The following is a 26,342-nucleotide window of genomic DNA, read 5'->3' on the forward strand; positions in this document are numbered from 1 at the left end:
TGTAAAAAGGTTCATGTGATTTTTTTTAAATCGATGGATGGATATACTATTATTTAAAGTTTACCAGGCGCTGGATTCTTGTTCTATGAAAATATGAAATGAAAAATATTTTCTTTATAATATTTTTCATTTGACATTTCTTTCCCCTATAAAAGTTTTCATTTCACATTTTCATAGAACAAGAATTGAGGCCCAGATGTAGTAGAGCCAGTCGATTTAAACTATTATATATGGTAGAACGCATGAAAAAAGAATACAGGTGAAGCATCAACCCCTGGAAACATTGATTTGTCAAACATTTTAAATGTTTTCTCAAAAAAGTTTGGATTTGGATATTTTTTCCTATACGACGGTAATCGGAGTTTTTGGCGAAATGAATTTTATTTTTTTTATTTTACCATAGTAGAATGCTTAAGATCATTGTTATGTCAAAATTTTATTATTATTATTATTTTTTTTTCAAAAATCAGTAGATTTTTATGTTTTTCTTATACGACGCCCATCGGAGGTTGTTATGATATGGATTTTTCAACTATTTTAAAGAATTTGAATACTTTTTCATTCAATTTTACAGTACACAAAGCGGATTAAGATTGCCAATTTCATTGCCCATGCGTCAAATAAATGTTCATAAAGGGCGCTAGCTAGTCCCTGCAAAGAGAACCAGTGTAAACATATTATTATATTGAAATATACTCATGGTAGAAGAATATAGGTAGACGCATCGACACAGCTGCTGGGACAATGAACTGTCAAACCAATTTTGTAATTGAAAATGTTGAATGAATGAAAATGTTGAAAATTTATTTAAATTTGTACAAATTCTTGAAAAATGCATACCATTGGCGTCGTATAAGAAAACATATAAAAGTCTATTTATATTTGAAAAAACATTTAATTTTTTTGACATATCAATGCTCTCAAGCGTTGATGCATCTACCTGTATTCTTGTGCCATGAATATACTCCAAATAAAAATAGCTTGAAAATAAATTATGTAACAGATCCAGAACCAAGGTAAAATTAAGAAGTTAACCTCGTGCAATTATATGTTTACATTTTCTTCTCAAAATTATACCTTTGACAACATGTCATTGACAATATTTCAATAGATTGGAACTTTTTTTGAAAAGAAGTTAAACTTGTTTAGGCAAATTACAGAAACTTTAGGGTGCTGTGTATTGTTACTTGAAATGAGATCACCTTGAATTAATGGTCCCATGTCCAGAGCATTTTTGAAGAAAATATGGATATGGACATTTGGAAAATTCAGTTTTTATTTAATAATGGCTGATAAAGTTAAATTAACATCCAGAACCATGTTTAAATATAAGTGTTTTCCATTGAAAAATAGACATTAATATGACGTGGATGTCTTATCGCGTTTATCCCTGTAAAGTGTAAACGTAGTTGTTTTAATGCCATTTAACCCAAAGAAATAAAACAGCATTGATGTACGTTTTATATTTCCTCTTTTAAAGTTCAGTTTTATTTACTACTGAATTGAATAAGAACGTAATAATAGCTGGAAGAGAGAGAGACAGAGATTGCATAATTTTTACAAAACTCGTTAATAATTTTAAACGGAGAATTTTTTTCTTGTCCACTGTATTTTTGTAGTAAGTTTGATATTAATGTTTATTTAATATATATTACGACTTCAGTTTAAATAAGAGAAATAAGTTAAAATAATCAAGAAACAATAATTTCTATATAAGTTGTATGCATGTAAATTAGAAGCAAAAAAAGGTGTTGAATACATAAACTATTTTTTTAAAAAAGATAATTTTATGTGATTTTTTTAGAAAATGGACCTTGGCCTACATGGTGGTAGTACAGATTACAGTGTTAGAGAAAATCACTACTCATACATAACAATATTTGGTCGCATCGTCGTCCGAAGAGATGCTTGTCAAAGTATAATAAACATAATTTAAATTTAAAGCATATAAACTACAATAGGTTTTACATTGGTTGGTTTATTTGATTATCCATGGATCGAGTTTCTTTGTCAGTTTTTTCAACATCTTTTTCCGAATTGGTAATCGACTGGGAAACTTTTGGTTTCCCTTCGTCCAGTGATTGTCAATTCTCTGCTGACATATTTCCAATGTCTTCATTGATGGCCAATACCTGTTGAATAAACCCTTGATCCATTACAGCTTCCGCCAAAGATGTTAATAACCTTGATAGTTCCTTTATAGACATGTTCAATTGCGGTGCCAGTTTTTCTATGTGCTGCTGAACATTTTCTGGAATCTGCAAGAATGAAATGAAATCAGAATCAGTTCCGTAAATATAAAGATGCTGCCGGCTGTCCTACCTTGTTGTTTTGCTTGAAAACATTAAACATAAATTTGACTTTGACGCGTTGTTCCGAGTTGAGACCTTCATAGAACATTGTGAAATGAGCTTCATTGCTATTAGCGACAATTGGTAAGTATATGCCCGCGTAAACTCTGCCTTTCGCATCACGTGACAACAAGGATCTAAAATTATAGACCAAGTTGCGACGTACCGTGACATCGATGGCCGTGACATATGGCTGGGCGACATATACCAATGACGATTTGTATTGACTTTCATCTCCTCGGATTTCTCTTTCCTTCCATTCAACATACATGGGACTGTATTTGCTATAGGTGTAGCAATAGTCCCTTTGTAAATGGGCTTCCTTGGACTGTGTGAACCACCCTATTGTAAATTGATTATATATTAATGATTGCCGTATAGAGTACATTATAAAGCCAACGCTTACCTGTATGAGGATAGTTTTGGTCTTTCATTACAGTCACACAGCGACCAACATGATATCCCGGATCCAAAATCAAAACACCATCACGCCCGGCAATATTTATTTTCATGGCAACCATTGCATGTTCCTTTTCCACATTGGCATGCGTCGAATTGAGACCACCAACATCTTCGGCAGTTTCGATGTATTCACGCAATGCCACAACTTGTTCCTCGCACGAAACGATGTACAGATATTGTTCCAATATCGGAAAGAGTTCTACAATACGGGCCATAATTTCCATGGCCAGCGAAACACACATATGATCGCGACGATTGATGGGTATGTCATAGAATTGATAGAACGATTTTAGATCTGAACGTCGAGTGCGTTTGAAGGCTTCGTAGAATGCAACGAATAGATGAACGGTATCATAATGGGTCTCCTCTAACATACGCTGCAGCTTCGTTTCGATAATGGCACTTAGATCTTCATATTGCCAAACTGAGTCAAAATGAAGGACACCCTTGTTAGCTTCTTCGTCCGCAGCCCAATCTGGCAGAGGCAATGGATGTCCCAGAGGCCAAATTCCATTGATTTGATTAAAAGCTTCGATATTATAGCCTTCTCGTCCTTCCCATAACTTTGTTCGTCCATCGCCCGTTGCTGTTGCGGAGTGTGGTGGTGGTGGTGTTGCGTTGGTCGTTGTGTCCTTGCCATTCCGTGGCCACCATTTAAGATGCTGCTCCTCCAACAGCTTGTTGATGCTGAGGCATCGTTCCGACGACAGATTTGATGTCAAATTATTGCATGGTGATTCATTTCCAATGCTTTCATTGTCGAAGTCATCTTCATCATCGGTTGAGCTATTTGAGCTTTGTGTATGACCGTTACTGCACAACTGTGCAGTAGTTCCTTTGCATTTGGGTATATCTTGATCAGAATCGATGGCTGTAGTCAATCCAGTCCGTATCGATCCCGCCGATAACCCGAGGTTGCCGGCGGTGGAGCCGGCATGTCGAACCAGGGCTTCGGCGAGTCAACTAGGCCATTCGGCACCCCAACGGCCGACCGTTGGCACATAGCCGCGTTCGAAGTCATTGGATGTAGTGTCTTGATTAATTTTGCTTGTTAATGCGTTTATTGATGAAATTGAAGTCGTTTGCTGCGGACCAGCAGTGCTGCTGCTATTGAAATGCAGACTATTCCGGCCCTGTGTTTTTTTCACGAGGTCCGGCTCGTCTCCAAAACTCGATGGTTGTTTAAAATGCTCTGTGTAGAAAAAATATTGAGATTAGCATTGAGTTGTTGCGATTTTATAAAGTGTTTACTGTATGGAGTTAAGTGAAGAAATCGTTGTGTATTATTTATCCGGACAATTTTCAAAGTCCTAAACATTTATATGTGATGATAATGTAGTGTAGTTGAAATTATATTGTAATAAAGAGTGATGAGTCCAGTTCACTTCGTGCTTTGAATACAAACTAAAATCATTGTTTCCTTCAACACTCATGAGGTAGAAAACATTCATTTTTTACCTGCCCTTAGGACGTGCCACCTGTGCCGCATTCCTTTATGAAAGAATAGTGATATTTGACACGTACAGGCTCGACACGTATAATGGTGGTTTGCACCTGTTACTCACATTGAAATGTATTTGGCTTAGATGAGAACAAAGTCGTAAAGAAAGATCATTTTGCTTAACACTTGAAGAAATTATGAGATTATTTTTGCTTTAATGGCTGTGAGTCAGTGAGTCTAAATACCCCATGTATGGTTGCCAGCCCAACAGCCATATGGCAACTATGAATTTAAAACAAGTGAGAGCGAGAGTGATGATTAGCAAGAGAGTATTGGTAGAGATGTCTAAAACGGAAACAGCAATTAAATTGCGACGGCTGTTAATTTTGAGTCCAACAGAAATAAGAACTTTTGATTAGATTACAGCCATTGTTGGAGATAACGATAAATAACTGCTAGTTATTAGTTTATGTAATTAGTCTGTGTTGTTGCTAATCGACCAAAGAACAAAAATAGAACGAGGCGACAAGATCGCGCTCAATGAAAAAATGCTGTGACGTCATGTTACAGTGTGTGTATTTCAAAAAGTGAACAAAAAAACCGAAGAATGAATTGCTACGTTTTTAAATTGAAAAAAAAAAAAAAAATGAATAAAGACAAAGAACGTCTGTTATAGGTATATGTATAAATGCATGAATGTACGTCGTTTCTATTATACATTGATGCAGCATTTCACTTACCCATACAATGGCAAAAGCCCCAATATCCAATTATCGTCTTGTTTTGCAATTGCTAAGCTGTTAACTTTAATAACTTTTCCAAACAGTGATTCACAATTCGGGATTTACACGGATGATTATGAAATTGTATCTGTTTTCCTTGGAATTACGTTAGTCGTCCGCCAAGACAAGGACGTGCGTAAAATGTTGTGATTTCTAGTAGTTGTTGTTGTTTTTGTTGTTGCCTGTTTATATCAGGTCCGTTAACCTTTGTATTGGTGAATTTATCGACATCGAAATTATTATTTTTCGCTTCAAACACTTGTGTCTTGCACAAATAATTTCCAAATTATGTAGTTTTTGTTGTTGTTGTGGCGATCTTATGATCAAAGTGCTGCCTGCACCAAAACACAATTATTCTTGATTTACTAATAACACTTTCGCTATCAGTGGCTAGTTCACAGAAGTGTGGTGTTATACCAACGAGAGCCAAACTACGACTGAGGGTCTAACTTGTATACAATGACCATATGATGCTTGTGTATATATAGGCACCAGAACTCGCTCAATCTTTTTGCGATCACTTGGTTGGTTTTTTTGAGATTTTTTCTCTGTGTTTTTCTTTTGAAATGGAATATTTTGCACTCTTTCGTTTGTATTGAAATACTAGAGAATTCGTTATCTTTGTTGTTGTTGTTGCTGCTTGTTTATTTGTTTGTTTACAATAGGCAATGAGAGCACTGGCATTAGATTGTGCACCCTTTTTGTTGCTCTGTGAGGAGCAGGGGGGGTAGTAGGTGATCACGTTGTTACCACCACGGTGTTTGGGCTGTACAATAATTTTGATAGACTACAGCGGGGCATAAATCAGAAAGGAAAGGTACAGCCTTAGATTAGGCTCTTTATTATAATTGTTGTAGTTTGTTTTATTTTTCCCTTTTTTATGTTAATGCGTAATTAAATGTTATTAATTCACACAAAGATGTTTTTTTTTCTTGGATGATAAACAAATCAATTCTCAACAATCTCATATAATAATAAACTTTGCTTTAACTTGTTATTGTTTAGATAACTTCAAAAATATATAACTCTTCACTGCACTTGAGAAAACGATAACACCTTTTTTTAGACTTAGACTATCCCTTTCGATTTGTCTTTGCAAAATCCGAACTTTGTCACACGTGCACTCACTGGAATTCTGTAAAAGGAACAAAAACAAGGACAAATAAATTAATAAAAAATAATGATAAATATGTATGAAAATGCATCTATGGATGTCTTATAATTCCTTATATGTGGAAATACATGTAGTATGTATGTATGCAAGTTATGATGCTTGGCAAATATTGCGTCTTAATTTTGCCTAAACAATTGTTGTGTTTTTTTAGAGGAATTCATATTAATGAGGCTAAAATATAAAAGAACACCATTTAACAGAAAATCGTATATGCATATTTTATCAAACAGTACAGACATTCGAAAATTATGCCGCATTTTGAGCAAACGGTTTGTGTCTACAATACACAGAGTAACAGCTCATGGCAGAGACATGTTAATATGAAAACCACAATTACAGAAACGAATGACAAATAAAAATTTGAAAAATCCAAAGTTTTGGTTTCAAAATTCTATTCCATAGACCCTTCCAAAATTGTGCATATTGCCTTAGCGGTTTAAATCACTTAATATTGGTAACTATGTTGTCATGATATCATAATAACAGAGGCATTTTCACAGAGTTGCCATATTATGACTCTGTCTTCTATGTCTTTGTTTACATATTTAGTGGAGCTTCATATAACAAATCATGGTATAATTAAGAAGGTAAAGTCATGCAATCATATGTTTATATATTTTTTTCAAAATCATTCATTTGACAAAATCTCATTGCCAAAATATTTATTTATAAATCCATTGTACATACACAAATCAGAGATGGGAACAACCTTTCTATGCAGTGAAATTTGACAAGGTAAATTACAGAAAATGCAAAAATCGGAGTGCTTATTTGAATGACTTTACCTTCGTAATTTTACCACGATAACAAATAAAAAATATAAAAAATTGCATGAAGAACAATGACATAAAAAACTGCAAAAAAATTCGGAAAGAGCATCACATTTTATAATAAGTTTACATTTGTTCAAATTGGTCACCTTTGGCACGAATTATGGCCTTCAAACGGCCAATGAAACCATTCGCTGCCCGAATGTTGCTCTGCGACATTTTGGCCCATTCCCGGCGAAACGCTTGCTTGAGGTGATCGATACTTTGGTATTTTTTAGTGCCAATCTTGCTTTCCAAAATACTCCAGACACAATAGTCCGACGGATTAGTATCCGAAGATTTTGGTGGCCATTGTGCGCTGGCAATGAAGCGGGGAACCTCAATTTGTAACCATTCTTGGGTGGCGCGTGCTCAGTGCGATGATGCTGAGTCCTGTTGGAATGTCCAAGGTCTGCGGCCAAAATGTTTGCGTGCCCAAGGCTTTAATACACCGTCCAGAATATTTTCGGGATAATATTCGGCATTTATTCTGATGCCACGGTCGATAAATACGAGCGGAGAGCGACCATCGGCTTTTATGGCGGCCCACACCATCAGCATGGCAGGCGCTTGAGTTCTGGTGGCAAGTAAACACGAGCGGATCATTTTGTTTGTTTACAAACTGCTGGACAACGAATGTTTTCTCATCGGAGAAAAACAAATTCGGCAGTTCACCACTTTTGGCGAAGCAACTCTTTAGCTCTTTTTTTTCTGGTGCGGTGTAAGTTCTTGCACTTTTTGGAATTTTAATGGCTTTACCCCGAGCTCATTGTCAATATTTGCCGAATGGAATATTGCGATATGTTGAGCTCAAGAGCCATTTTTCGCTTTTTTACTTTTCGAACCATTTCTGACGTCGGGCTACGCTATCAGTATCACGGCAACGAGCGATGGTACGAGACACAAAAGATTTATTCATATTTAAATGCTGGAGTGCCCTAACGATAGCTACTTGTGGTTTTCAAGCCAAATATAAAGAAATCACAATATCACGCTTGAATTCCACCACGAATAATTTTTTTTCGGGAAAATTCACACCAAAATGCTTTTGTACGCATGTAAACAATATATAAGCTGTCACTGGAATAATTTTAACAGCTGTTACACGAGTGTCTTAGAAATGACAGCAGTCTGAAGTTGCAGTTTTTTCATCTCACACTGTACACATAACAAATGTTGATGGTCAATTCTATTACGTATACGTCAAATTAGATCCAGTGGATTTGAGTGTCGAATTTATTTGAGTATACGTAATAAATTGACAGTTGATAACCACTCCATTTGGTAAGTGTAAAGGTACCCTTATATCTGACAGATATATTGAACGTTTTAAACATTATAAAATTAAGAAGGTAAATAAGACTATCCATCTCTGGATTTTCTGTAATTTACCTTGTAAAATTTTACTGAATAAAAAACAGAAATCCCAGCTCTGATTTCTGTGCATACAATGGATTTATATACATTAATTCTGACAATGACATGTTGTCAAATGAATAATTTTGAAAAAAAAAAAAAAATTGTAAACATATGTTTGCATGACTTTACCATCTTTATTCTACCATCATTTTAAATTAGATAGTAACTTGTATTTTATAAAAGTGTTTCAAAAGATAAAAAACAAGCCTTGAAGTTCATCAAAACAGTTGCGCTAATAAAGAGACCATTATCTTTTTATCACTTTTAAATATGTAAGTTTATATAACCTGGAATACATTACAATACTGTGCACATTTGCCCACAAGTGACAGCAGTATTTCCTCTGTTTCCAGAATCAAATATTTTTAATCTTTGGGAATTTTACATCAGACAAAAAAGGTCAAAGTATAAGGTTTGTTTCTCATCTCAGTGAGATTGTGCTCGAAGTGTAAATAATTCAAGGCGTCAATATTACTTTCAGTTGATAATAAAATTATTGTAACCCAAAACATCAGAAACATCTATTTGCGGTTACTAAACACTGGAGCAGTGGAAATTAACGGAAAGCAATGCCTTTGATGCTAGAATTTCAAGGTTGAATTAGTGTTTTTTTATAGAAACAGTTGTACATTCAACTTAAGCGTAAAATGCCTAGTGTAATTGAAACTGGGAGGAGAAGAAATTTAAAATCTAGATTACAATTTTTGCTTACAATGGGCGAATATTGTTAAGAAAGATTTAGCGATTCGAAACTATTTCTCTATCATTTGTAGACCAGTAACAGCTATGCAATTCAATTCAATTCTTTTCACTCAATATCCCACAATGCCAGTTTATGTTTCTAGAAAAAAAGGGTTTTACGTTGTTATGAATCCATATTCGTAAAAGCATCAAAAACACAAACACCTGTGTAGACGCCATATAGGCTCAAATGCGATTAATATGTTGTGACGTACTTCGTTTGACATGTATTTGTTTGTGTTTTTGGCACGTTGTGCTGTTTGTTCAAACATTTTACCACAAATATTTGTAAACAAACTAAATATTTTTGTCATATTATTTACGTGAACATTAGGCTCAAACGCTGCATTGCGTTTTTGAAATTGAATATTTGAAATTTCTTCCTATTGTCAAAATCATGCATTTAATAACAAGTTTTTTTCGAATCATTTCCTATTGTTGTGAAATATAAACTCGCAACTATTTAGTCGAATTTTGTCGATTGGAAACCTTTTTAATGATGACCTGCTGCTCTTGATTGTGATAAATTTATTAGATAAGAAATCAATAATAATATTGCCACTGTTTACTTTTTATTGATACATATGCTTTAATTAATATTCGATAAATATTCATGTAGTCATAGACATTTGTGTTCAATAAATATAGCACTAATTTACGAAATATATAAAAATGTCTGAAAGAAAAAGACGGCGTAGTTTAAAGTGACATTTGGTGTGTTTTTACTTGATATTTTCCTTTGGAATTCGTGAGCGTGCCAGAGGTTGGTGGAGAAAAAATATATACAGTGCCGTTGTACAAGTTTCGTCTGTAGTGGGATTCTCTAAAGCATTTCTTGCGTTATCGAAAAATATCGGTAAAATTAAAACGGAAAATTATGAATGAAAAGTCCAAATTAAAGTTGACAACACTGTTGCTATCGGTAGGACTAAACGACAACTTCATTTTGGTCGGTAACTTGATGAAAAATGTCGTTGATTACCGAAATTAGAAGCATTTTAATTTTACCATCTTTTGCCGATAACTCAAAAAATGACTGTTTTATCGTTAGCTGCTTCTGTTTTTGTTTAGAAAAAAAGAGTAAGAGTAGTAGTTTGCCGAGGAGTTTGTGCCTTTTCAATTCGGGCTTGTATTAACCATTGTGTGTGTGCACCAAATGGTTAATACAAGCCCGAATTGAGTTATATCCAAATCTGAACCGATCTCTATAAAATTTGGCAAAGGTATTTCTGAGCTGTATTTGTTATATTTCCCCGAATATCGTTACTACCGAGTGCATATTACGGCTGTGCAGGACAAATTTGACAAATTGGATCAACAATATATATTGGAGTTAAAGCTATATCTGAACCGATTTTCAGCTAATTTGACATACTGGTTTCTAGACCCAATTTGGTCGCACGTGCCAAATTCCATCCCATTTGGACTAATATTACATGTTTGGTGCACAATAAGAAGCAAATCGGACGAAGATATATATGGGAGCTATATCCATATCTGAACTGATTTCGATAAAATTGACCCTGACCACCTTGTGGTGTAGGGTATAAAAATAGTTTTCCTATCACAACAAATAATATTATACAAAATATTCCAATAATTTTGAACAGTGCTGTATCACTTCAAATATGTAAATATATTCCGATAACGCGCCACCAAAACAAGTTCTCTTTAATTGTGAAAAAATACATTTTCAAAATAGCATTGATATTGTCGGAAGCAGCCACTGTAATCAATAAATGTCGTCGTTAATTTTTCCAGATTATTTACTGGCGCGCACACACGCGGACGGTATGCCAATGGCATTAGATTGCAATGCCCGCATGTTTTATGTTTATTTTATGTTAATAGGTTGTGCTAGATTTTGTCCAAAGCTCCACAATAACAGATCTTTTTGCAATCATTATTGAAGAATAGCTAAATTGATGTGTGGCTTTTAACGGTTCTTAAATAACTAACTTGACGTAAAATTCTATCAAAATATTAATACAAATATATTCCCATCATTGCCATATTGTTCCACGCAAAGATATTGAAGATGATCGATAATGTATACCATGCTTTATTAATTCATAAATTGGGCCGGGCCATACATCAAATTGACATATGTAGCTTTTTTTAAATAGTTTTCTTTGACAATAATTCTGTGAAATTATAATTTACAATGTAATGTATAACCAGTAAAGAAAGTCTTAAAGTCGGGCGGGCGACTTTATGATACCCTTAAGCAGATAGACGCATCAACGCTAGGGAACATTAAAATGTTAAAATGTTTTGTAAAAATAAGTAGATTTTTATATGTTTTCATATAAGACGCAAATCTGACGTTGTCTGGATATGCATTTTTCAACAATTTGTACAAATTCCAATTATTTTTACCTGTATTCTTCTACCATGCGTAAAACGTATGAATATATCTGTCAAATATATGATAATAATTCAACTGTCTAATTAAACAGCTTCGATATCAACGTAGACTTAATCAGAATCATGGTAGAAAAATACAGGTAGATGCATCAACGCTTGGGAACATTGATATGTCAAAATTGTTTAAATATTTCTGCAAAAATAAGTACATTTGTCTATGTTTTACCACACAACGCCAAACGGAGGTTGTTATAATATGCATTTTTTAATAATTTTTACAAATTTGAGTAATTTTTCATTCAAAAATTTCGATTCCAAAATTGGTTTGACAGTTCATTGTCCCAGCAGCTGTGTCGAAGCGTCTACCTATATTCTTCTACCATGGTCAGAATTAATAACATTAGATCTTTAGTGACCTTTAAGAGGATAAACTGGTGGACCGCATTTTGTATATTTTTGCATTGTACACATTTTATTTCTAAAATTCCTTTTCAACGTAGGAACAATGCAAGCAAAGCATTCTTTGTAAAGTCAAAATGATCACCCTTTCTCCCATTTCAAAGCCACAACACAACTTTACTACAAATTCAAAACAAAGAAGAAAAGCTGGCCACGTGACTTGAAGTCAAGTCGTACGTACAACATATGGCCATCCTGGAAAGTTATTGTGAAACACAGACGGAGATGATGATGACGATGACGATAGATGGTGGTGGTTGTCACTGACTACTGGCCATGTAAAGATTTTGCGCAGTAGACAATGGAAATCTCTTTGTTTTCACAAAATATCATAAAATGTGGCCATAGAATTTTTTTCCATCATTTTTTTTTTTTGTTAAACAAACAATACTCTGTGGCAAAGCCCAATGCTGACATTTAGAGGTACAGTAAAAACGATTGCCTTTATTTTTCTAAGAATATGCGTGTGTGTGTGTGAGTTTGAAAGGATCAATATTTTTCCCAGTTGCATTTTTAATTACCTCAACTTAATCCTTGAGATGCCTATATTATAGTTTATGGTTTTTTCCGCACTTTGTCTTTGTCGAAAAATTTACAGTTTTTTGTTCCAATTATAGGAACCGTTATAATAAAATAAAATTAATATTAAACTTTGGACACACATATTTCTTGACAAGTCCATGGTCATCACTATTTCAGCCGTTGTATGCCCGAATTAAAAACGCAAATGTCGACAATTTCGCACAGAAAACTCCGAAATTTTCCAACTTTCGTTTCGTAACACGTTTTCTTGATTTCTCTTCTACCTTTCGTCACACAGAAGAATCGAACGAAAAATTTCCACGTTTATAAATTATATAAGACAAATGAAATATGTCTTTTAACAAATTTGAAATAAAATTCTTGCCAGAACACAAAAAGACAAAAAATATTTATAAAGAGTTTTTTTGCTGATATCCGAATGGCAGAATTTTCATCCGTTGTTAGTCCTTTTATGTTCTCTTGCTGCCGAGCTTTGACACTTCAATGTAAAGAGATTCCAAAAATTAGTTTCAGCTTAGGATAAAAAAGACAACACGTCCGCCAAACAACGGCGTCGGTCGTCGGTGGTTGAAAGAAAACTAATGGCAAATATTTTTGGACTTTCTCTTCGTAATGTTGGTGCATTGGATGGGTTTCCAAACAGGAAACACAATGCGTGGATATACATTGCAAAACCGGAGAGAGTGAGAGAAAGACATAATGAAAAAAATTAACAATAGATGGCGTTAATTAAGGAATATGGCAAAATTACCCCCATTTAGTTCGATGTCTTATCACTGGGTACTAAAGGACTGTTCCAAACATTCAAGAATCCACAATTACGGAAGCAGATACACAACACTTTTAAGAGGCAATTGAAAATTACTGTACCGAGATTTTATATTAGACCATTTAAAGCAACGAGTACCAGTGAGAGGGTGAGATGAAAAAACTGCAACCAATATCAGACTGTTGTTCGTTGTCTAGCAGTTTGTAAACAAAGAGGTCAGCTGAAAATGTGCACCTTCGGTTGGCCACCAGCTCAAGAACTCAAGCGCCGGCCATGGTGATGGTGTGGGCCACCATAACAGCGGATGGTCGCTCTCCGCTAGTATAAATCGACCCTGGCATAAGAATAAATGCCGAATATTATCGCGAAAATATTCTGGAGGGTGTATTAAATATAGCAAACATTTTGACCGCAGACCTTAGAAATTCTACAGAACTCAGCGCGCCAACCAAGAATGGTTACAAAATGAGTTTCCTCGCATCATTTCCAGCGCACAATGGCCACCAAAATCTTCGGATACCAATCCGCTGGACTATTGTGTCTGGAGTATTTTGGAAAGCAAGGTTGGCGCTAAAAAATACCAAAGTGTCGATCAGCTCAAGCAAGCGCCGGGAATGGGCCAAAATACCGCAGATCATTGGCCGTTTGAAGGCCGTAATGCGTGCCAAAGGTGAACAATTCGAACAAATCTAAATTTATTCTAAAATTTGATGCTATTTCCGACATTTGTTGCTTTCATTCAATAAAATTTAATAAAAAATTAAAAACTATGGCGTTTGACTTTGTTGCAGTTATTTTATCTCAACCTGTATTTAGCTATAATGCTGAATCTTCCGCATGTTCTTATCTTACGTTTAAGTTTAGTATACAACCAAATGGTCCATAAAATACAATTCATAAAATTCTAATTAAATATGACTCCATAGCAACTTTTTCACCATTAAAAATATTTAGTACATTTTTCGATATTTCTTTTAAGGTTTTTATTTAGAATATATTTGCATTTACGCATCGAGATTGGTATTAAAAAGCAACTTTTCCATTTATTTTTGTTTATTTTAAAAAAAGCTTTGGAATAACGTTTGCATAGTTACGTTAATGCATTGCGGAACGATTTTCCCTAAGATGTGTTTTGCAGCACTCAGCTTTGGCTTGGGTCAAACATATACATCCAGAATAAACAGCTGTTCGAAAAAATTCATCGTTTCGTTTTTCGTGGCAAGAGGAGGAGAATTGTGAATTACTTTCTGTTGCATTATTTAAACAATTTGTTTTTACGACTTTATTTGGGTATTCCCCATTACATCTGGAAACTTCAACAGCAACAACGATCGATATAAGTAAACTAACAAGAGATTTATTGTATGTAAGTCAACTACCGTCACTTTTATAAACATCCCGACAATTCTGAGGTGCATTGCAATGTGAAAGTTGTAATTGGCATTATTTCGTTTCGTTTTTTGTTATTATTTTTTTTTTTTTTTTGGGGGAAAGTGGAATGTTGGAGTGTCTCACATAGCACTAGATATGCACAACTAACTACTATATATGAATGCTCAATATATATGTACATTTTATTTATTCTTTTTTTTTCATTAGTTAAAGTGACTTGTAAAAATTGTTTGGAGGCTTGCTGCTGCAGTTAATTAATTGTGAGTATAATTGTTTAATTAAAATAACATAAAAAATGAATCAACGAGTTTTCTTTTGTTTTTGTGGTTGTATATGATATGGAAAGGCTATGATGATGATGTTTGGTTGTAGAAGATCAATGATCAAGGTTTGCGTTTCTTGTGTTTTCTTATTGGAAAACAGACGAGTTGGTAATTGAGGCAACAAAAGACTTCATTGTACAAGAATGTAGTGTTATCGATAACAATGCAGTCAGATAGATCTACCCACAAAGTCTGAATTTGTATGTAGAATCAATTCTATCTGAATATAACAGAAAATGATTTGAAACGAGGAAAGCCAACTGAAACACATCTTTAAGCTTAGGCAAAGCCAAACAATAAACAATTATTGTTTTTTTTTTTTACAGTATAGGTAGTATATGTATGTTGCATATTTGGAAAGGGTGTGGCAAATGGCTTTAATTTTGTGAAATTAATATAATTGTTGTCTATTGCAATTATTTCGAATTATTTTAAAGTAAAGGTGTAAGTGCATAAAAAGCTTGAAATCATGGCTAGGCATATTTAATGACATTTCGTAAAGGGATTACGGAGCCGCACTAAAATCCTGCTGTCGTTTTTCTTTATAATTTGACATTAATATGCCTACCCATGACTTCAAGCTTTTTATGTACTTGCACCTTAAGTCTGTCTATGTGCCTTAGAAGGCCTGATTGATGTACGAATTGCAATTTATAGTTTAAATGTAGCCAGGATTTAGTTTAGTACAGCATGGTGCATTAATTTGCAAGGTAGGCCATTGGTACACCTTTTTTTCTGCCAAAAAGTAGGTCTATAAGCAGACACCAGCTTCTGAGTTTTAAAAATGTTATTTAAGGATAAAATTTCAAAATATTGTCAGAAAAATAAATTTAATTTTTTCAAATTCAAAGAGCAAGAAGTAGTGGGTGATCTTTTGACTTTTATTAAATATTACACAAAGTCTATTGATATATTACACATAACTATTATATACAGCATCTTACCACGATTATAAACTGACTTGGCTGGCAGCATCGGTACCGATCCATAGCTAAGGAAGTTGCTTTTGTTTCTTGTCTGCCACGATAGTCAGCCAAAGGCTTGCTTATGATAGTTTAAACTTAAACGATATTTTGTCAATGTCCAGATTAGAAATATTGTATTTAACTGAACTGAAGAATTGTTCATTCCATTCAGCCACACACCATTATTGACTAAAATTAGTTATTTATTACTTCGCTATTTTATTTATTGTTTTTGATTTATTTTTACACGCACGATTCCCATTACAGAGGAGCATAACAACTTAACGCGCTATTTGAAATTAATGCTAATAATTTTATGTTTTAAAATCAAACACCTAACAATGCTTCCAATGTCTATCATCTCTATGTATGTTTTTCTTTTTTTTTGTTTCTTTCATATATGTTTTTCCCATACCTACGTTCAGTGCAATGTCTAACGCCACCACTACCACCACCACTACCACCGCCCCCACTGCAAAGCAACAAGAATTGAAGCATATCGCTTCGATTGTTCGTGCTTTGATCACATCGACCAAGCCACCGTGTTATCTAAAAGATATTTTACGCGAATATAATGAAGTAGAGAGCAAACAGCTGCCATACAAAAGTCTTGGCTACAAGACAGCCCAAGAGCTTTTGGAAGATACTGGAGAATTTTTGTTCAATGGCAGCCGAGGCAGTGGAGACGTAAGTATATTTCGGAAGAATAAAATATAATAATTCTGAACCAAAAAAAGAAAAATGCACACTCGCACACGTTTACACTGTATCTACTATAGAGCAGAACACAGACGCACCCATGCACCACCCACCCACACGGGTGAGATGAGACTTGCTGGCTGCATTCCATTCACCCCCTTCATTGATGTGCCGAAATTAAAAGAAAAAAAAAATAAGATTTTCCATCGTCAGATTTTCTTTTTTATCATTTTCATTGCAATTGTTGTTTATGCTTGGTTTTTCATCTTTCACTTCTACTTCTTCCTGCTAAAAATAGATAGCTATTTTTATATACATGTATGTACGCAGTATGTACGTTTATCTATCTATACAACATGCATACATCTTTCTTAGTGTTTTTGTTTATTTTCCTCTTTTCCTCGCGAGGAGGAGGAGGGGGAGGATGAAGGAGAGACATTCGTCTGGGGGAAAAGTGATTGTGTGTAGTGTGGTTTCCTTTAGTTATGATCAATCTTTCTTTCGCTATAAACCGAAACTCTGTCTGTCTGATTGTTTTCTTTCTTTGTTTGTTTGTTGTTTTTGTTTTCAGACCATAATCACAGCGAAATTCAATTCGAAAACTGCTCATATTGCTTCTATGGTCAGAGCTCAGAAACCAAGCAAATCGACACGTATTGCTCCGGTGAAGGCTATGAAACAACCCCCACGAATGCCTGCTCATAGATCGAACGGATTTGCTGGTGGTGATCGCAATAACAACAACAACAATAGCAATAGCAACAGCAGCAATTACGGCAATCGAAACAGTGGCAACAACAATCAATCGGCGCATCAGCAATTGCAAAGGCAAAAATCACAGGGTGCCAATAGCAACAGCATCAGTAGCAGCAGCAACAGCAACAGCCAGCCAATCGATTTACGTGATATGTTGAATTCCAAGAAGAATCAACGGATTCAAACGCAACACTCGGCCAATGAGCAAAACAAATCGCAACAAAAGAACTCACAAAACGACAACCAATCGCCACAAACTGCTGCTGGGCCAAGGCCCATATTAGGAGCCTCAAAGCCATCGGTTCAAACGGACAATAAAAAGTCTATGTCGTCCTCCTCCACTTCATCGTCTATGCAGTCTCAAAAAACTACCAGCAGCAACAAGCCACAGACGACCCCGGTTCAGCAGGTTGGACAGAAACCACAACATCGGCTAAATGTCAATCAGAACAATCAGCAACAGTCGGCACAGGTTCAAGCTCCCATGGCCAGGCCACAAAAAACCCCAGCCCAGCAGCAAAACACACCCATTTACCTGCCATCAAATAATTTGACTGCTAGACTGCAGCAACAGCAGCAGCAACAGACCTTAATTCACCAACAACATCAGCAGCAACAGCAGCAGATTAAAGCACAGGCCACTATTCCAAAAGCTTTCAATGAAGGCGATGTGCCACTAAAACCTGTAGCCATGGGAGGCGGTTTGCAACATCGCCTTAAAGTGGTCAACCAAGTAGCGGCATTTCCAACACAGGTATGTTTTGAATTGAATTGCCATTGACATTGAATCCATCGGCCCTCTTCTTTTGCAGCACAAACAGCCTCCATTTCAACATGCCAAAGTCGATGCAATTAGTGCATTAATACAATTTTGTCGTTACAAAAAACTCCCTCCTCCTCGCTTCAATTGTATTAAGGCCAAATTTTTCGGCGGAAGATACACGTGTCGTGTAGAAGTGAATGACATCATATTCTCCACATATCCACATCAATATGAGACTGAGTATTTGGCAAAAGAGGCCTGTGCCATACAGGCCTTGGACAAACTGCAAATGCAAGAGAAGAAACGGCCCATGCCGCCTTGTTCCTTTACCAGCACCGAGTTGTTGGATAAACTGTACACAGAGTTGTTGAAGTTTCCCCATGGAGTATTTGCCAAAAATTTCCCGGAATGGTTTGAGACTAACTTCCAACAAACAATACCCGAAGATTGGTTTGGGCTAATACAAACATCCAGTTTGTTCACCATAGACACTACGCTAACCAAGGCCATTATATTTGCCAACAAAGATGCCGATAAGGGTAATGGCCAATGTAGTTTACCGATTTTGGAACTAACTAAATACATTTTCAATTACAGATATTACACCTCTGGGCGCTGAAGACAAAACAAAAGTCATACAAATCGATCCCATATGTCTTCCTTGGTCCGACGAATATTGGTCCATTTTTATAACTCATTGCAACTCAACGGTGGAGGTGTGGGGTCGTTTATTTGGTGCGGATTACAGTGGGCGCTATAGTGCCTTGCTGAATGACATAGAGGTTTACATGGCCAATAAAAAGGAACGCCCTGTTTCGATTACACGCAAAAACATATATCTGGTTAGCATCAACGACTGTTGGCATCGTATTCGAGTGGAGGAGCTTGACAAGTCCAAGGCCAGTTGCTTGTGCTTCTTCATTGATTTTGGCGATGCTGATTGGTTACCGGTGGAGCAATTGTTTATTTGCGAAACTCATTTCCTGCGGCTACCAGCCCAAGCTGTGCCATTTTCCTTGTATGGCCTTGAAGATTTCGAAGGTAATCCAGCGGGACGCAAATGTCTGGAAGATCTGCTGGCCACAAAGTCTGTAGTTGGCAAAGTTTTCACCAAAGAGAGTGAATTCTACGACACCAACTCAAAATGCCATGGTAAAATACAGGTGGTACTCTTCGACACCTCTACCCAAGAGGACATCAATCTCAATCAGCAGCTCTCCAATATGATTTGCAATGAAACGTTGCCGCCGGAGATTAATCAAAATACGGTCACCAATACCTTTGTGTCGCATGTCAGTGACAATGGTGATATATTTGTGCAAATTAAAAGTCCTGAGCTGAAATATGTCCAAGTAAGTTGTTGTGGCTGGTGTTTTATATGACATTTGATAAAATCTGATTGATCTCTTTTCTCCCGCCTGCAGATGCTCTTGCAACAAATAATCGAAACACGTCTGAATCGAGACCAGCACAAGGTGACATTCGAGGACTTGAAACGTTCCAATATGTTTTTAATTTGCGATGATGAAGATGCCAACGATGTCAAATGGTACCGTGGATCTGTGGTCGGTGCCAAGACCATTAAGGAGGATAGCAACAATTACCCAATGTATTACGTGGACAAGGGCATAACCAAATCTGTGGATATTTCCAAAATATTCCTCTTGGAAAGCTTAAGCTTGGCTTTGAGCAAATTCCCCGAGCAGGCCATTAAGGTGCGTTTGCATAATATTCCAGAAATATCGAAACATATTGTTGGACGCATTCGCGGACTTTTGCCCAAGGATTGTGAAGTGCTGGTAGGTGTAAAGTGCAGTTTGTGATGTTTTGAGGAATTTCTATGGTTTATACTTTTTATTTTCCAGACAAAAATGGCTATTCCTGGTCCGGTGCCCCAGGTTACAATACACACACGCCTAGAAGGTCCCGGTATTTTGGTCACCATCAACGATGTCATACGCAATGAGCACGAATTAATGGGGTATGTGAGAAATGTTTCTTTATTTTTTTGTTTGTCTGTTTTACGTTTTGATTTGCTTGTTTTTAGGGCTGATTTGCTACCTGGTCCTAACAATTCCACCGACGGCGAGGAAGACGATTCCATTTCGAAATTCCGCTTGGACTTTTCCAAGAGCAGTCAAGATAATTCCAGTTCCACCAGCCTGGCGTCTCCGAAAACCCCGACAAGTAATTCCTTTATTGACATTACGCGGGGACTAACTCTAACCACTGTGCCTGGTTCGCCGCAAAAAGTTAGCGATTTGCCAAAACTAAATGATTATAGCAATATTCCGGCCATAGGAGAATTGTTTGAAGTGCGTGTAACAATGTCGGCCAATCCTTCAAATTTCACTGTAAGCTTAGGTTGTAGCAAACTTGGGAAATTGAGTTTAATTCAAATTTGTTTCTTCTCACTCCTCTTTTAGATACAACCCTACAAAGACTACCCAAATTTGAGGACTCTTATGAAAGAATTGCAGACTTTTTGTGAGAACAGTGATGAGTTTATACCAACCGATATGGTTGAGATTGGTCAAGCCTATGCAGCCAAGAATGCAGATTCTTTCTTCCACAGGTAAATACCCGTTAAAATGTCCTCCTTTTTGGTTTTTTATATTCCATATTTGGGTTTAGGGTAACGGCTATTAAGAAGTGCGGCGACATGATACATGTACGTTTCTGTGATTTTGGTGATTCGGCAACCGTGGATTCGAGTCATTTGAAAATATTGCCCCTCAAGTTTCGTCAATTACCTAAAATGGCAATACAAGCCAGGCTTTATGGTTAGTTTCCAGATGGGAATTCGAGAGGTGTAATGTATTTTCATGACACATTACCGTTTTTTTTTTTGAAATAGGTATTAAAGCTGTCAATGGAGACTGGACCCTAGATGATTGTAAATTTTTCCGTAAGCTGACTGTGGGTCAGACATTTGTATCTGTTATAAAGAATATAAAATATGATAATGACACAACACCCCCTACTCAAATACTTGAATTGGAACTGATTGATGTCACTACCGACGAGGATATCTTGGTACATGAGCTATTGTTAAACGAAAAACGAGCAATGAAGGAAGAGTAGAAAACTCCCATCGTTGATATTCACAAAGGCAATCTAAAACGTTGCTCGATGAATAAGTTGAAACGCTACGCGTTGATCGTGTTAGACTTTTTAAAGGAACAATTTCGTTATCTCTTTTTGTAAAAATTAACTATTGAATAGTGGCTTCCATTTCGTGGGACAAATTTCGAAATTTCATCACATTCCGAATGAACATTTACAATAACACTACTACTGACACACACACACATGCAAACAACTATAATTTTTCCTTTTATGTTTCTTCACTCACATTAAGAATTTCATTTTAAATCAAATAATATTGATAATTGTTTAAATTATTATCTTATTATTATTCTCTTTTTGTAAGACTTGATATTATCATTTTTTTTTCGTTTTCTTATTTAAACAAAAGAATTCTTTTTACGATATTATTTAATTTAATTAAAAATTAACTATTTTAACAAACCAAAAATTAAAAAAAAACTCGAGCAAACAAAACTTTTTGTTTACTAACCCAATCGATATATACACATAAAATGTATGTACGTGCGTATGAAAGCTTATGTTTCATTAAATGAGAATTATAGACATGAATAGAATATTTAACAAAAAACAAAAAAAAATCAATAAAACGTACTTTAAAAGAAAACTGTGTGCAACAATTATAAAAAAAAATTATAATAAAAATTCGATATGAAAAACTAAATAGAAACGAGTTTTTTTGTATTTTGCAAATGGTTACGGCCACTGTAGAAGTATACCTTGAACATTCCAACAGGACTCAGCACGCGCCATCCACGAATGGTTACAAAATGAGGTTCCTCGGATCTTTTCCATCGCACAATGGCCACCGGATACCAATCCGTTGGACTATTGTGTCTGGAGTATTTTGGAAAGCAAGGTTGGCACTAAAAAAAGCCAAAGTGTCGATCACCTCTAGAATGGGCCAAAATGCCGCAAGCCGAACAACATTCGGGCAGCGTGTGACGGTTTCATTGGCCGTTTGAAGGCCATAATTCGTGCCAAAGGTTACCAATTCGAATAAATCTAAACTTATTTTAAAATTTGATGCTATTTCCGACATTTTTTGCTTTAATTCAATAAAATTTAAAAAAAATTACAAATTATGGCCTTTGGCTTTGTTGCAGTTTTTTTTATCTCACCTTGTATATTTCTATACTTCGTCTTGCCCCGCTTTACTTTTCAATTTTTTTTTTCGTTTGATTGATTTCCCCTCTCTCCCCTTTTCAAAGAAAACTCAATTATTGGTAATTTAAATATTTTTCAAATATAGATATATATTTTATTCTTTTTTTCTTTGTTGTTTAATATAGACTTTATATATGTATGTATATAATAATTTTTTGGTTTATCGCATTTTCTTTTTTTTGTTCTGCATTTTTTTGGGTTTCTGGTTTACTTTTTTTGTTTTTACACAACTTACTACGTATTTATAATAATTAATAAGTTGTTGTTGTTGGTTTTTTTTTAGAAATGTTTCGGCTTAATGAAAATTTATTGTATTTCTTTTATTTTATTTTGTTTTGAAAAAAATAAATAAAATTAATAAACAAAATTAGATACTAGAATAAGTTAAGTTTTTACGTTTTATTTATTTATTTTTTTATTATATATAAAAACATGTTTATCATTTGAAATTATTTTCTTTACTAAAGTGTATAACTAGTTATACAATGCTCTCGTTTTCATCTCGCTCTATGTTCCAAATATATATCTATAATACCTTTCATAGTTTTCTCAGTTTTGCTGTCCTTTTTCTTTAATGTAAGTTTTTGTTTTTACAAACCAATAAGAATAATAATAATATTATTATATACTTTTTGTTCTTCTTGTTGTTGTTTTACACGTGCACCATCTTCAGTTACAAATTACATTTATTAACATACATAAATCTTTAATATAGGCTTTTTTGTTGGTTTTACGACAGGGGTTTTATTGTTGATTTGTTTTATTTGTTCTCTCCTTTTCTTTTTTTGAATAATAATAATAATAATGTTTTAGCAGTAAAATCTAACAATCTCTTTATTTCTCTCTCGCAACATTCTATAATATATAAAAATTAAAAATAAATTTAGCTCACATGTTTCAAATGTGGTTCCTAAGCTAATTCTTAGCCGAACAAACATGATTGGCATATAACGAGCAAGGTCTTGGGCGTTTAATGTCAAAGTCCCATCTTTGCATTTCTTTACTTCGATCCCATAAAAAATCTAAAAAAGAAAGGAACAGGCACTGGAATATACATTACATAGACATACAATACGTAGACAAATAATTTATACGTCGTCCAAGTTCAAATTCATCCAATATTTTATATATTTCATGGTGGAAATCATAAAAAGAGATAAAATAATTCTAGCATTAACGTATAGATCACATTGAACTTTATATACAAAAGCTGTGAACTGTGAATCTTTCTAATAAACGTCATACTAAAGAAGAGAAAATTTGTAACGGCGCCAGCAATTTATCGTGAGAGGAGCGTTTTTGCAAATAACCTTTTTGTTTAGTGGGGTTTAATAATAATTCTGATGCCAGTTCCTTCTCAATTAAATTAATTACTGCTTGATAATTATAAATAAATTAGAAAATAAAAAGATTTTAGGTGATAATGTATATATGCCCTCTGCGACTCTTTACTTTACTCCCATGCTTGTTATTTTCCCTTTAATTGCATACCATTTTTGTCTTTACTAGGTAAAAACAAACACTTTTTTTAACATTTTACACTTTTTTACCAAATCTATCTATGTCAAAAAAACCAAAAATCTCATTCCTAAACATTTTATTCTCTTTTCATTTTATCAAAATATGGGGATCTCTTTTCATACTGTTTTCTTATTTGGAGGAAAATTTATTTGTTATTACAACTGACTATACTAACTTTTTTTGGTTTGTTTTTAGATATTTACATTTTAAACTGAATACTGGAAAAAGAAAATAAAATAGGAAAAAATAAATCTTTACAAGTAACCCACTATATTGGTAAATTTATTGACTGAATATTGAAAAGAAGAAATGTGTTATTTATTTTTGAAATTCTTTTAACCGCCAACTTGACACAGTCCCAATTATTAGTTACAATTATTTTACATTTGTTGTTCTTGTTGTTTTGTTGGTTTTTGTATTTTGTTTTCATACTTCATTATTGCTATACGTGTTTGGTTTTGCAAAGAGTTTCCGGTACATTTTTGTTTTGTTTTAAATATTATTTTATAAGATGTTTTTTGTTTTATTTTTTTCTTTTGAACGTCCAATCAGGTATCGGTTATTTCTCAACAAAAACCTATTTGTGTTTTTAATTATTTTTCTTTTGTTTGTTTGTTGTTTGTGTGAGGTTCCATTTGAAAATTTCTCTTCTTCACATCATTTTTTGTTTTTTTGGAAAAAAGCTTAGTTTGTTATACGATAGCAGCCATTTTGTTGTTATAGTTTTTGTTTTTAATGATTTCCAATGTGAGTTGCAAACCCAGCATTTTCCATGTAGAAGATATATTTCTAAACAAAAACAACATTTTTTTTGTTTGTTCTCTGTGGCAGTGTAACCATTTTTTCAAAATTTGTATTTTGTATTTTTGTTTCTATTTAAATAAATACTTTTTTTGTGTGGAAATGTCGTATTTTAACGTTAATAATCGAATATTGTTTTTGTATTGATATAAGTTTAATATCGTTTTTGTTTGTTAAGGTTTTTGCTATTAATAATTGATTTGTATTTGTTCTGTACTATTTTTTCCCCAAAAAAACTGAAAAGAAAATTATTATCTGTTTAAGTTTTTTTATTATTATTTTATACATTTTTTTTAATTTATTCTTAAAAATGAACAGAAAAACACAAAAATTCAAATGCATCTTTTCAGTTATATTTCGGTTTTTTTAGATTTTTGTCTTCAAAAAGTGTGCGTTGTTGCATTCCATTAAAATGTGTATGTACGAAATTTCAATGTTCAATCCTTTCTGAAAATAAAACGAAAATAAAAACTAGAAAATGAAATAAAATAAAAAATAAAGTTTTTATATCTGGCAGTGAAGTGAAAATGTTTATGCTTTAATTTTTCACACAATTGATTTTTATGTGGTATTAGGGTCACAATAGCAGGGAAGAAAAACCTAAAATAATAATTTTAAACCTTTTTTTATTTAAAATAAAGACCTTATAAGCCATATCCACACTAAATGTTCCAGATGAACGGCTTAACAAAAGGCGCAAGGCGTCGTTTAATGGGGAGTGATAGTGTCTCTCTGACTTTCCCTTTCATCGCAAATTTCAGATCTTTCTCAAAAGAGAAACAAATAAATAATATCGTAAATTTCCGTAAACATCCGTTAAGGGGCGTTTTTACAGATGCCTTTTAAATTTGTTTATGCATTTTCATAGTTTTCAGCTTTGGATTTGCTTTTGTTTAGAGGCCTAAAGCGTTAAGTGAAATCTGAAATATCTTAGAAATAACTTTGTAGATATATTCCTTACACCTCTCAATACTAAATTTTTAATGTTCCAGTTTATTTTATTTTTAAAACTTCCAGAAGATCATTGTTTTTCCTTAGGTTTTATCCTACCTCTTTAGAATAAAACATCAAAATTTTTGCTTTCAAAGATAAGTTTTCTTTAAGAATTGAAATACCGGATATAGATAACAATTCATATAACTCCTACTTAAAGTTTAAAGCCCAAATGTGGGTTTTAGTTATTGAATGTTAAGAATTGGTCTTATAGAAGAAATAAAACTCACTACTAAATAAATAAATAAATATTTTGTAGTTGTTATGGTTGTCTTACAATAGAATATGACTTGTTGCTGTTCACGGATCCAACAAAGCTAACTTGTTTGTATGATCTTGCCACTGATATAAACATTTACTTACGGTCATTATGGAGGTACCATTAAATGGGGGCTATACCAAAACGTGGACCTGCACTGACAATTTTCTGTCTTAGGCTGTAGTACCCATTATGAACTTCAAATAACAAATTTGAAACAATTCTGGAGCTAAAATCATTAAAATCCCGAATATAGGGAGGTACCGTTATATGGAGGA

The 26,342-nt window shown here is 34.3% G+C and overlaps 2 protein-coding genes across 4 annotated transcripts; one reads left to right on the forward strand and one right to left on the reverse strand.

The window, feature by feature from the left end:
* Nucleotides 1-1,454: 1,454 nt before the first annotated feature.
* On the reverse strand, nucleotides 1,455-3,772 carry LOC131802835 (uncharacterized; the record flags this gene model as incomplete). Its single annotated transcript, XM_059123509.1, has 3 exons — nucleotides 1,455-2,258; nucleotides 2,323-2,693; nucleotides 2,758-3,772. Coding segments are annotated over 3 exons (1,560 nt in total), but the record flags the coding sequence as incomplete, so codon positions are not given.
* Nucleotides 3,773-14,523: 10,751 nt separating this feature from the next.
* LOC101887520 (tudor domain-containing protein 7B) lies at nucleotides 14,524-21,993 on the forward strand. Of its 3 annotated transcripts, XM_005187383.4 has the most exons (12): nucleotides 14,524-14,683; nucleotides 14,917-14,969; nucleotides 16,423-16,684; nucleotides 17,268-18,206; nucleotides 18,265-18,754; nucleotides 18,813-19,567; nucleotides 19,640-20,014; nucleotides 20,081-20,196; nucleotides 20,263-20,569; nucleotides 20,642-20,790; nucleotides 20,850-20,998; nucleotides 21,073-21,993. In XM_005187383.4, the coding sequence occupies exons 3-12, from the start codon at nucleotides 16,427-16,429 to the stop codon at nucleotides 21,297-21,299; spliced, it is 3,765 nt and encodes a 1,254-aa protein (XP_005187440.2). In that variant the 5' UTR covers nucleotides 14,524-14,683; nucleotides 14,917-14,969; nucleotides 16,423-16,426; the 3' UTR covers nucleotides 21,300-21,993. The 3 variants fall into 3 exon arrangements, with proteins under 3 accessions (XP_005187440.2, XP_005187441.2, XP_058979548.1); XM_005187384.4 differs by lacking the exon at nucleotides 16,423-16,684; XM_059123565.1 differs by lacking the exon at nucleotides 14,917-14,969 and having other exon boundaries at nucleotides 14,530-14,683.
* Nucleotides 21,994-26,342: the final 4,349 nt, after the last annotated feature.

Source organism: Musca domestica, unplaced genomic scaffold (genome assembly GCF_030504385.1).
Source record: "Musca domestica strain aabys unplaced genomic scaffold, Musca_domestica.polishedcontigs.V.1.1 25, whole genome shotgun sequence".
NCBI classification, from domain to species: Eukaryota; Metazoa; Arthropoda; class Insecta; order Diptera; family Muscidae; genus Musca; species Musca domestica.

Bases quoted from the DNA above. Each gene is read 5' to 3' on its own strand.
- LOC101887520 (XM_005187383.4), top strand. From the start codon at position 16,427: ATGTCTAACGCCACCACTACCACCACCACTACCACCGCCCCCACTGCA. The intron at 16,685-17,267 runs GTAAGTATATTT...TTTTGTTTTCAG, and splicing joins GCAGCCGAGGCAGTGGAGAC to ACCATAATCACAGCGAAATT. The intron at 20,791-20,849 runs GTAAATACCCGT...ATTTGGGTTTAG, and splicing joins GCAGATTCTTTCTTCCACAG to GGTAACGGCTATTAAGAAGT.